Source organism: Lithobates pipiens, unplaced genomic scaffold (assembly GCF_037356315.1).
Source record: "Lithobates pipiens isolate NorthernLeopardFrog02 unplaced genomic scaffold, aLitPip1_a1.2 Scaffold_19, whole genome shotgun sequence".
In the NCBI taxonomy this organism is placed as follows: domain Eukaryota; kingdom Metazoa; phylum Chordata; class Amphibia; order Anura; family Ranidae; genus Lithobates; species Lithobates pipiens.
Genome location: NW_027507764.1, coordinates 244326762 through 244339283, shown reverse-complemented (window position 1 = coordinate 244339283; position 12522 = coordinate 244326762). Strand labels below are relative to the sequence as shown.

Sequence of the window (12522 nt, the reverse complement as noted above, 5' to 3'; positions counted from 1 at the left end):
GTCAGTTTAGGTGGGCTGCCATGTCTTGGTAGGTTTTCATTTTTTCCCCCCCTATTTTATTTTTATCCATTTCCATTGTTATCACATAATAAAAATCATAACTATTGCTTAACACACTTTACAGTATTGACAAAATAATTTTAAACTGTTAGATCCAATATATTATATATATTATGCATCCCAGTTCCTTCACATTACTTCCTACCCCCCCAACCCCTCCCCTTACTTATCACACACCCCTTTGCAACCTCAATTTGGTGGCCTGGGGTGTCGAACGAAAAAAAAAAAAAAAAAAAAAGGGAAGAAGAATATAGACAAAGTACAAAATACAAGAGGAAAAGGAAAAAGAAAAAAAAAGAAACAGGGGAAATTCAAAACTGAGGGAGCTCATTCAGCCATTGTAGACATGTCTGTCACTGCCTGTATATTTTATGGGGGATCCCCATTCTTTCCAGCCAGGGCCCCCACAGTCTTTTAAACTTTCTGAGGTTTCCTTGCTTTGTATAGAAGTCTCTCTCATTGCCTATTACTAAGTTTACCTCAGTCAGCCACATCTCGAGTGACGGAGGTAGACGCTCTTGCCAATGTTGTGCAATCAGCTTCCTTGCAAGGAATAAGCACCTTAAAACTGGTTCTAGGTTTTTTTTTTGTTTTGTTTTTGGGATACTACATCCTTTGAGAAGGCCCAGAAGGCAAATCCTGATCCTTGCATCCAAGGCGATCTCAAAGGTCCTATTTATCTCATCCATTATAGTCTTCCAGTATCTAAACAGCTTCGGACACCTCCAAAACATATGGATAAAATCGCCTGTTGATCCGCATCTAAGACACTGATCATTTGCTCGCAGTCCCATTTTAAACATTTTCTTGGGAGTATAATATACACAATAAAAAAAGTAAGGATGTGATACTCTGAGAAGGGGAAATTGAGACACGTGTACTCTGTTTAAGGATCAAATCCCATTCCGTATTTAACAGTGGCCCCACTTCCTGATCCCAGCTTGCCCCGTTCTTTATTGTACCACCATGGTCCAATACCATGTCTCCAAGTCTGGTATTCATTGGTATTCAGTTTATTCATATATTCACCCGTATGAACACATGTGGAAAGTAGTACAAAATATTAAGGTTATTTGTTTTGGGTTTTCAAGTTTTTTTTAGATACAGAAAAACTTTCATTTTTTTCAGCGCAGCTCCCCATTGCATATAATCTAGATATTGCTCCATTGGTTGGTGCCAGGGACAATATATGCGTAAGGATCGGGATTTGGGTCCACTGGACCCTCTGGGATCCAAATTGCGTCAGGATTGCTTGTCTGAACTGAAGATATTTATAAAATGAGCCATTTGATAGGTTAAATTCTTGTTTCAAATCAGAAAATTATTTCATAACATCACTTTCAAATAGCTGCTTTACTCGGGTAATCCCTTGGGACACCCATTCCCTAGATCTTTCCACTTTAGCTAACTCGGCCAGATTCTTGTTGTCCCACAGGGGAGCCATCTCTGATACCCCCTGGTATCCCAGAAGGGTTCTCATTGTTCGCCATAGTTTAATAATTAATCGTTGGGCCGCATACAGCAAATTAATTTGCCTCCAAGGCCTCAACTAGGGTATTATGTGGACAACCTGCCAATATCAACCTCTCACTAGGACAACCCCCTTCAAAGCCCCCCCCCCCCCCCCAATATAGGCTGCATTTGAGAAGCCAAAAAATACAATCTGGGGTGAGGGATCGCCAGCCCCCCATCCTCCCGTGGGAGCTACAATGTTTGCAAACACACCCTAGGTTGGCCTTTTCCCATATTAAGTCTCTAAATAAGGATTCTATCTTCCTGAACCACTTGAGGCCTACCCATATTGGTGCATTGTGTAGAAAATATAAAATCTGAGGTAACTAAATCATTTTTATAACTGTCACTGTCAGGGGGGAGTGGTCTGATATCCCCCTAATTCCGTATTCTATTTTTAGTTATTCTGTTTTAGTTAAAGCCAGGGCTTCAGGATTTACTAAGGCCGTGTCAAGTCTAGACAATGTCAAAAAAGAACTTGAAAAGCAAGAATACTGGTGCTCCAGCGGATGTTTTATGCGGCATGCATCGCATAGCCCCACCTCCTGTATAAACTGCGCTAATCTACCCTGTTCTGTAAACACTGAATGTTTTACTATTGGGTATCTGTCCATAGACCTGTCCAGAACTTCGTTGAAGTCACCTACCGCTATCACTGGGACTCCTGCTTTATCAGACATAAATGCTGTTAATTCATAAAGAGTCTCTAGTTTAAATGGAGGTGGAACATAAATATTTGCTATCACATATGGGCTGTTTTCAATAGCGCAATATAAAAAAATGTAGCGACCCATCTCATCTATGCAGGTCTCATAACAAGCAAACGACACCTGTTGATCAATCAAAGTGCTCACCCCTCTTGAGTATGTTGAGTATACAGAATGATATTGGGACTGGAATCTCCGGCTACGGAGCAGTGGGGACGTCTCGTCAGTCAGGTGGGTCTCCTGGAGGCTCACTGTCAAGGCCCCCTGTCCTCCAGCGCTGATCTCACCAGAGCCCTCTTGGCCGGAGAGCCCATGCTCCGCACATTCCATGACACTATACTAATTCTATCTTGCATACCAACTTCGAAAGGCCATATTTCATCATATAACGATATGAAAGCAGGAGAATAAAAAAAGAAAAAGGGAGGGGAAATATATTAAATATTTGAGTACAACATAGGAATACCCTCCAACTAAGAAACATACTTTTAGTGAAATTTTGCCTACCCTCCATGTCTTCAATATTCATAGTACATAGTAACTATGTTGTAAAGGTAAAAACCTTTACAACCCCTTTTTTTTTTTTTTTTTTTTTTTTTTTTTTTAATATAACCTAACCTAACCCTTTAAACTTCTCCACAACTTTTATCCCTGACCTGTCTGGTGGGTTCCTTGGCCTTCATGATGCTGTTTGTTCACTAAGATTCTTAAACAAACCTCTAAGGGCTCTACGGAAAAGCTCTATTTATAGTGAGACTGAATTACACACAGGTGGACTCTATTTACTAATTTGGTGACTTCTGAAGGCAATTGGCTCTGTTAAATTTTACTCAGGGGTATGAATACAAATGCATGCCACACTTTTCATATATTTATTTGTAAACCATTTTGAAAACCATTTATAATTTTTCTCCCACTTAACAATTCACATAAAATCCCAATAAAATACAATTACATTTTTTGGTTGTAACCTGGCAAAATGTGGAAAATTTCAAGGAGTATGATTAGTTTTTCAAGCCCCTGTACATAGGGGAGCTGGGATTTAGGAAAGTAAATAGTGAAGTTGACCTTTAAGAATGTTTTCAGAAATAGAAGTGTTTTTTTTTTTTTTTTTTTTGCGCAATTAAAATGGAAATTAAATGAACATGAGACCGCATCAGTTCTTTCTAGGTACACCTGCATAGCGTTTTTGAAGAAACTTAGCAGGAAGGTTGTTTTAAACAGCTTGGAGAACTAACTATGAATCTTCTGTGGCTGTAGGCTGTCTGAAATTTGTTTCTTTTCATGTAATCCTAGACAGTCTCTATGTTAAGATGTGGGGGCCAGACCATCACTTCCAGGACTCCTTGTTCTTTACGCTGAAGATAGTTCTTAATGGAATTGGCTGTATTTTTGAGGCCACTGCTTTGAATTTCTCTTCTGTTCATACACTGTCCATTTTGTTAATAAAAATAAACTATTAACACTTCAATTTTTGAAAGGATTCTTAATTTACAGCATTTTTTCACATGTGTGTGTGTCTGTGTGTATGGGAACTTGTGTGGGTATGTTGTTCTAAACTTAATCTTTAGTGATGACAGTTATCACCAAATAAATAAGCCCTTTGAAGTGTGATGCTATAAGGTCATACAGGTGAGAGCTGAAATGGGAAATATATATATTTTTTGTCTGCTTCTTTCTTGCTTCTTTTACAATTATGCATATTTTTGTAGATATCTTAAATGAATTATTTCAAAGAGAAAATCGGGTACTTCATTATTGGACTCTTAGGAAAAGACGACTAGACCATTGCCAGCAATATGTTGTATTTGAAAGGAGTGCTAAACAGGTTAGTCATTTTCAATTTTACTTTTTAGTGGTGCTTGAGCCTAGGCACTATATTTTGTTAGAGCCTTCTAATGTATTAAAATGTAATGAAAGTCCCACTTTCATAAACTCTGAGCTGGCATCTCAGTGTAAGTTCAGGTTAAGCTCCTTTGTGTCTAAATTATTGCATTACTGCGCATGTGCAGGAGTGACCTTATAATTCGCCAGCTAATGAAGACTGCTACAGCCTGGCACCCGGATAAAGCCTGGTAGAGGATACGTGGGACAGTTGAAGGCGAGGTAAGTATTGTGGTTTTAGCTCTGCTTTAACTGTTGTAATACACATAGTTGATTTTAACTGGTATGTCAAGATTTGGCTTGTTAGCCGTTTTACCATTTCATTTGCTTCCCAATATGATGTACCTTTTGTCATTGCTTGAAATACCTTAATAGAGAACAATCGTTTTTTTATTTGTTTTTATTTTCTGAAGGCTCTTGAGTGGATCCAGGATAATGGGGAATTCTATCTCTCCACTCATACTTCGACTGGTTCTACTATTCAACATACTCAAGAGCTGTTAAAGGAACATGAAGAATTTCAAATCACAGCTAAGGTATTTTAAAGAGCATCTTTGCACTGTTAACTTATTTCATCTCTTGTGTATATGGTTTATTCTTGCCACATGTATGATTCCCCTTGCTTATTCATTGTAATTTAAAAAAAAAGTTGTTTCTAAATAATGTTTGCAAATACTTTTTAGAAGCTTGCCATTTGATAGTAGACACTGCAGACAGTAGGTCCTAGCTGTCATTTTGAAATTTCTGGTAGGAACGACATGTGCTAGGTATAAAACCAATTAAGTACAGTAAGTTATCTTAATCGTACAGTGTAGGACAGGCTTTATTAGTTTCATAGTTTGTAAGGTTGAATAAAAACACCAGTCCATCCAGTTCAACCTGAGTGAGTGTCTACTCCTATCCCTGTACATTGCACACTCACATCGGTCCCTACCCTCAAGGAGCCCACATTCCAAGGTCCCCATTCATATACTAGGGCCAATTTTGGACAGAAGCCAATTAACCTACCTGCATGTCTTTGGAGTGTGGGAGGAAACCGCAGGAAACCCATGCAGGCACAGGGAGAACATGCAAACTCCAGGCAGGTAGTGTCATGGTTGGGATTTGAACCAGCAACCCTTCTTACTGCTAGGTGGGAGGGCTAACCACTACACCACTGTGCTGCCCCTATTCATATACCCTGTTTGTATAGGCTGGTACTTTCAGGTGATTGGACACTGAAAATGCTTTAGAGCTACTCCCCCTCTTTACCCTCTTCCATAATCCAACCCTATTCTGCGAGTATTCAGCTTTTATACGTTATGGCTTGATTATTTTAACCATATTATAACAGATGATATCTACTATTTAGCACATATTGAAGGATTTGGTAGTGTCTTGTACAAGAGATGAACTTATCTTAAATCTTTATATTAAGTAGTAGTTAAAATCTTGTTTTACCCACAATATACAACAGATATAGATCTTATGTTAATATTCAATATTGCCATTTGGGGTCTAAATTAAGTAAACCCTACTGTTAGTGGGAAATTATTTTAAATACTGACTTCCAAAACCCCTTCAGATTGCTGAGAACTGTGGTCTGTATCAGCCACCAAGGTGGCACCAGGCATCATGCAGCCTTGAAGCAAGTAAGCCTGATATCATCATGAACAGAGAGATGCTGTCCAGCAATCTGTGCTTTCTTCCCCCCCAGAAGTGGTCAATTGGAAGCTGGATTACCTTGTCGCTGCCTGCCTCAAGGGGGGGGGGGGGGGAGCGGGAGCCTGCCCCAAGGGGAGTGGGAGCTTGACCTCGCCATCTTCAACCTAAGATTTCAGAGCTGTTGGATTCTGGATGGGGATATACGGATCACCAAGTTCAGCAAGTTAACTCTGTGGCCAGAATCCCTCTAGCACTGGCATCAGAAGCTCTCATAATGCATTGTACTGAGTTTAGGCTTTTGTCTCTCTTCTCCAGTGCTACTTCTGCTTTGACTCCTATGCAAATAGAGCAAGATAAGTAACCAGTGATTGCCTGTTTCTAAATCCACCATTGCTAGATGGACAAGACAACTCATCTCAAGAGCTGACACTCTTAAAGCTGAACTCCAGGCAGAAACATTTTGCTATGTTGCTTCTGGTGCTCTCCTACCTTGAACAAATATACTCCATTTGTTTCCCCAGGCTTTACGATAAACTGAATGTACATTATTTAAATCACAGTCATTTCCATTTTGTAAGATTGTGGCTGCTATTCCCTCTATGCCCACATCCACCAGCCTTGTAACTTCTACTTTGTAGTTCTCTGTCAGTGTTTTTGGGAGTGTCAGACTCCAAGTCTGTCTCCCACTCCTAAGCATCACAACACAACACAGCTTTGCCGTCAGTTCAAACCCAGCCTTGCTCTTCTCTTAACCCCGCCTCCACCCATAACTTAGAACTCATCTCCACCATTCGCCCAGCCTCAGCACAGCCCCTGCATAACCTTCCATGACTTCTTGCTTCTATGGAGCCTGGTGGGCCGCTCAGCGTTAACCACTTCCAGACCGCCGAATGCCGATATACACCCTTACTTTGAGGATGGATATCGTTCTTATGGCAGGCAGCAGCTATCTGCCATAACTCCAGTATCCTTGTGTTTGGCCGGCGATCCGCTACAAGATGAAAGTGGTCTGTGCAGCGTATTTGCTGCAAGATCACTTTTATCGGCGGCAGGAGAGGCCCCCCCTCCTGCTGCACTCTGGTGCCCTCCAACTCTTACCAGAGCCATCGGCAGCGGTGGAGGTGATCCAGTTCTCTCCGTGGCTGGGCATGGAGATGAGTGAGGAGACGATGGCCCCCACCTATCTTCATGGCATTGCAGGGCAGCAGTGACGTCAAAACGGCGTGTAAAATTGACCCCAGATCTCATATTTAAGAGGTCCTGTCATGCTTTTTTCTATTAGCCTTCCTCTACAACTCTAAAAATGCAACCTGAATAATTTTTTAAATGTCGCCTATGGAGATTTTTAAGGGTAAAAGTCACCATTTCACGAGCGGGGGCAATTTTGAAGTTCGACATGTTGGGTATCAGTTTACTCAATGTAACATCTTTCACAATATTAAAAAAAAATAAAAAAAAAAAAAAATTGCGCTAACTTTACTGTTGTCTTATTTTTGTAATTTAAAAAAAAAGTGTATTTTTTCCCAAAAAAAGTGTGTTTGTAACACCGCTGCGCAAATACGGTGTGACAGAAAGTATTGTTGTTCTCTAGGTTGTTAGGAAAAAAAAAGTATAATGTTTGGGTTTCTAAGTAATTTTCTACAACGCATCTAAAAAAGAGGCTCGGTCCTTTAGTGGTTAAGGCCCACCTGCCAAGCGGCCACATATATGCGTGTGGTCGCCGTCAAGAGGTTAACCTCTATTAAGCTTTATTTAACCTTAGTAAGCCCTTATTACATTTATTTTATTTGTAAATCATTTTTGCAATGCTTTGTATCAGAATCTTAAGCTTAGTTTTGTCATAACTGAATATTCTAGAATATTATTTTCAGTTCTATCTAGTGTAGCACTAAATTATTTTAAACTAACGTTGATCACAGTTGAAGTGTAGTATTTTTATTTTTTTACCTCCTTTTTGTGCCTAGATTTTATAGAAAAGGGAATAAGAAGGTCTATTCTAATGAACTTAAAGAGGAAGTAAACCCTGATGGGTTTACTTCCTCTTTTTTTCCCTGCAAAGGTAAAGCATAATGGACTACTATGCATCGCATAGTAGCTCATTATGTGTCACTTACCTGACACAGGAGCCAGCGAAGTCGCCGCTGTCACCTGTAGTCCGCCGCATCCATCTTGGTTGTGGCGTCTCTCGCAGCTCCGACGAATGACAGCGGAGAAGCCGCGATGACGTCACTCCCGCGCATGCGCACGGGAGTCGCGTCTCGGAGCTCCGACGCTGCCATTCGCCGGAGCCGCGATGACGTCACTCCCGCGCATGCGCACGGGAGTAGACAAATTTGGCAAATCCATTCTTGGACTTGCCGCATTTAGTGCGCCTGCGCGCCGCTGTCTACGGCGCATGCGCCGTAGACAGCGGTGCCCATTTTCGGGCAAATATCTCCTAAACCATATAGGTTTAGGAGATATTACTTGGACCTACAGGTAAGCCTTAATCTAGGCTTACCTGTAGGTCAAAGTTGTTTGGAAGGGTTTACTTCCATTTTAAAGAGGAAGTAAACCCCTTCAAACCACTTTGACCTACAGGTAAGCCTAGATTAAGGCTTACCTGTAGGTCCAAGCAATATCTCCTAAACCTATATGGTTTAGGAGATATTTGCCCGAAAATGGGCACCGCTGTCTACGGCGCATGCGCCGTAGACAGCGGCGCGCAGGCGCACTAAATGCGGCAAGTCCAAGAATGGATTTGCCTAATTTGTCGACTCCCGTGCGCATGCGCGGGAGTGACTTCATCGCGGCTTCGCCGAATGGCAGCGGCGGAGCTGCGAGACGCGACTCCCGTGCGCATGCGCGGGAGTGACGTCATCGCGGCTTCGCCGCTGTCATTGGTCGGAGCTGCGAGACGCCACCAGCAAGATGGATGCGGCGGACTACAGGGATCAGCGGCGACTTCGCTGGCTCCTGTGTCAGGTAATTGACACATAATGAGCTACTATGCGATGCATAGTAGTCCATTATGCTTTACCTTTGCAGGGAAAAAAAAGAGGAAGTAAACCCATTAGGGTTTACTTCCTCTTTAATCATAGCTATATGGCCTCATGTACACTGCTGCTTCCAAACGAACATTTTTTTTTTCAACTGCTCCTGAACTCTCCTCTGTTATCTTATCAGTACATGTGCACAGGATCATTTATAGTTGTTTCTAGGCAGTTGTGTTTTGGATAGCAAAAAAATGAGTTCAGACACAGAGTTTAGAGGCATTTTAAGCGTTAAACACGTTTAGTTTACAGGCATTTTTAAATTTTGGCTATTTTGAAAAAAAAAACATTTTTTTTCAAATGCTTCTAAACGTGGCAAAATGGACAGTTTAAATTTGGGTTGTTATCTGTCAAGTTAAATCATTCAGGAGAGGTTGTAAAAATGTCCCATGTACGTTTAGCCTAAATGTAATGTCGGCAGATATAGTACTGATTTAATCCATTCATTTGCAATACTGTGATGCTGGTAGATTTCATGATTTGTACCTTTTTATTTCCGTAAATTAACATTTTAAATTTTCCACTTTAAAGCTATGTGAATCGTGTGAAAACATTTGTAAAATGACCTCTATGCAATCTGACATTTCACTGACCTTTTTGAGTGCAGTCAAATCCTAGAAAAGCTGATGCTTGACTTTGGAGGGACACAGATTTATTTTCCTGGTTTTGTTCATGTTACCTGAAAATTTAATAACAATTTAATATACTTGTAAAATATATTTGTTTTGTTTTCCAGATGGCACAATAAACAGTAGTGACCAAATGCAAGGCTCATATTATTCTGTGTAGTCCATTGATACAAAATATTTACATATTTTCCGTTGGGCAGTTGCACTATTTTGACTATAGTGGAGATCAGTACTAGCCAAACTAAAGCTCTTGGTGGGCACTAATTGTTTTTGTATTACCCTGACTTTGTGATGCTGTTAGTCTTCTCTGCACTAATCTTCTCCTTCCCTGCTTTATCTGCACTGTTGTACGCTGGCTAGGCTTGCAGAGCTGACTTTTTATAGGTTTATGGATCACTCCTTAGTTTTGTTTGCGTGAAGGTGGGATTATGCCTGTGTCAAAGCATGACCTCATAGTTCAAATGATTTTTGCTTTTTTTTTTCTGTGTGAATCCTTTCTTCGGTAAACAATGTTCAGGTAGTAAATAGAATAGGAAAGCAAAACTCCACAGCTCCAGTGAAATTGATTTCCTTGCTGTCTGAATTGAGTAGGACTTCTGTATTTTCAACATTCTAATTCGGTCATCACAAATTTTTTTTTTCTTCTTTACAGCGATAGTGACATAGACAAACACCTATATAATTAAAGCAAATGTAATAATTATACAAGTGGATTAAAAAATAAAAATGTTTTTTCCTTCTTTTTTTTTTCTTTTTTTTTTTTTTTTACAGCAAACTAGAGAGAGGGTAAAATTGTTAATACAATTAGCTGATGGCTTTTGTGAAAAAGGACATGCACATTCATCAGAAATTAAAAAATGCATCATGGTTGTGGATAAAAGGTATCGAGATTTCTCTCTACGTATGGAGAAGTATCGTACATCACTGGAAAAAGCTCTTGGAATTTATTCAGATTCCAACAAGTCGGTAAGTAATGCAGTTTAGAAATTTTATGCTAGAAATTTGTGATATCTATAGCTATATATATATATATATATATATATATATATATATATATATATATATATATATATATATATATATATATAGATATAGATATAGATCTATACACACGGTCTAGTTGGTAATCTGTGTGATTTTGTCATATTCAGGACAGTTAGTATAGCATATGCTTAGAAAATAAGGGTAATTATACAAAATGAACTGTATATAAATAAATCGTTTTTTCATTTAGATTTAATCATTATGGTTATATAAGACCCCAAAATATGCCCTTGGTGGGTCACAATTTTTTTTCCCCCCGGGTAACATGGACCCTCGGATTTACCCGTGGCGGCTGGGCACTAACACATGTCTACATCAGTTCACCGGCCCATCCGGGGTGTTGCCTCTTTCTTCCATCATGGGTGACTCCCCCATATCCTACATGGATCGATGGAAACATCATCAACTATTGAACTTTGTTGGCATGCTCCCAAAGCCCTTGCGCACCTTGGCGGAGCTTACACCTGTGGAAACCGCATTTGCCGAACCTGGCCCGATTGAGCGGCCGGTTTCGTACTTTTATCAGGCATTGTTGTCCCTCACTTCTACGGGTACTCCCTCCTTCCTACGGTACTGGGAAAGGGAACTGCATACGGCTCTGTCTCCGTCCCAGCAGTTACAAATCCTAACCCTGGCTCATACCTCCTCTGGATCCTCTAAGACATCAGAAATGGCGTATAAACTTTTGACCAGATGGCAGTACACACCGGTTGTTTTACATAGGTTTTCTCCTCAGTCCTCCCCACTTTGTTGGCGGGAGTGTGGGGAGGTAGCCACTCATGCTCATATTTGGTGGTACTGCCCGAGGATCCGCCTATTCTGGCTGGCGATTTTCTACACGATTAAAGAAATCCAGGGGTGGGAGGTACCTAATGACCCGTGGTATGTTCTGTTCCATTGCACGGGGAGGCCGACGGTTCCTATAAGAGGTCGATTACACCACACCTCTTAAACGCTGCCAAAACCCTCATTCCTCAGTTTTGGAAGCTGAAGACGATCCCCACGCTCCGGCGTTGGTTACTCAACGTGGATACCACATATTACATGGAGGACATGACTCTCTCCCTCCGGGGTAAATCTGAGTTGGCAACGAAGATCTGGGCCTGTTGGGTTGCCTTTAAATATTCATCTAGCTATGCAGCCATAATGTCTCAACCAGTGTGATGTGATCATAACTCTTGTTCTTACTATATCTACTGTAATTTTGCAATTGTTTATCTGAGGGTGGTCTGCCCTCCTTCCCCCCCCCCCCCCCGTCTCCCACATCCCCCCCCCACCCCCCTTTCTTTCTCTTTTTCTCTCTTTCTGTTTATTTTCCCTTTCCTTTACTCTCCCTCTATTTCTGTCCACTATATTCCCTCTTTCATAATAGAAGAGGTGGGTGTATTTGACTGTTCCACTGTAACTAACGATATAATGTTGCTGCCCTTGATATTGGTTTATGTATTGATCGTTATGCTTTGTACACGCTTCTCTTCTTTAATAAACATTAATTATAATATAAGACCCCAAAATAACTTCACTTGCTGTTCTTTCTGTAAAGATGAAACACTGACTTAAAAAATGAATTTTTAGAGTGTACATCACTTTCTGATTATCCTGTTAAAAGGATAGAGGCATGTACTCCAGTAAACAGGGGCAGTTAAATACCTCTCTAGACTTGCCCTTACTTAAAGAAACCTAAAGAAAAAATATTATTTGTAAAACAAAGTGGTTGTAAAGGCAGAAGGTTTTTTATCTTAATGCATTCTATGCTTTAAAATAAAAAAAAAACCTTACTTAGTGCAGCAGCCACCCTAATACTTGAGCCCATCTCCATCCAGCGATGTTGAATGAGAAATTCGGCTGTCTGGGATTTTCCCTCCTGATTGGCTGAGACACAGCAGCGGGTGCCATTGGCTCCCACTGCTGTCGGTCAGTCAGTGAGCCACGAGAGGCACGGGGTCAAGTCGTGGCTCTGTGTCTGACTTGACACACTAAGCTGCAGCTCGGGTGCCCCCATAGCAGCCT

At 40.7% G+C, this 12522-nt stretch overlaps 1 protein-coding gene across 5 annotated transcripts in view; it reads left to right on the top strand.

The window, feature by feature from the left end:
• Window positions 1-12522, top strand: part of TRIO (trio Rho guanine nucleotide exchange factor) — a 751422-nt gene that overhangs the window by 213930 nt on the left and 524970 nt on the right. For all 5 annotated transcript variants that reach the window (XR_013277581.1, XM_077491869.1, XM_077491868.1 and 2 more), the window contains exons 14-16: window positions 3992-4107; window positions 4577-4699; window positions 10240-10434. Coding sequence is in view for 4 of the 5 variants with exons in the window: in XM_077491869.1 (XP_077347995.1) it covers window positions 3992-4107; window positions 4577-4699; window positions 10240-10434 (434 nt within the window). In the remaining variant the exon portion in view is untranslated. The remainder of the gene's footprint in view (window positions 1-3991; window positions 4108-4576; window positions 4700-10239; window positions 10435-12522) is intronic.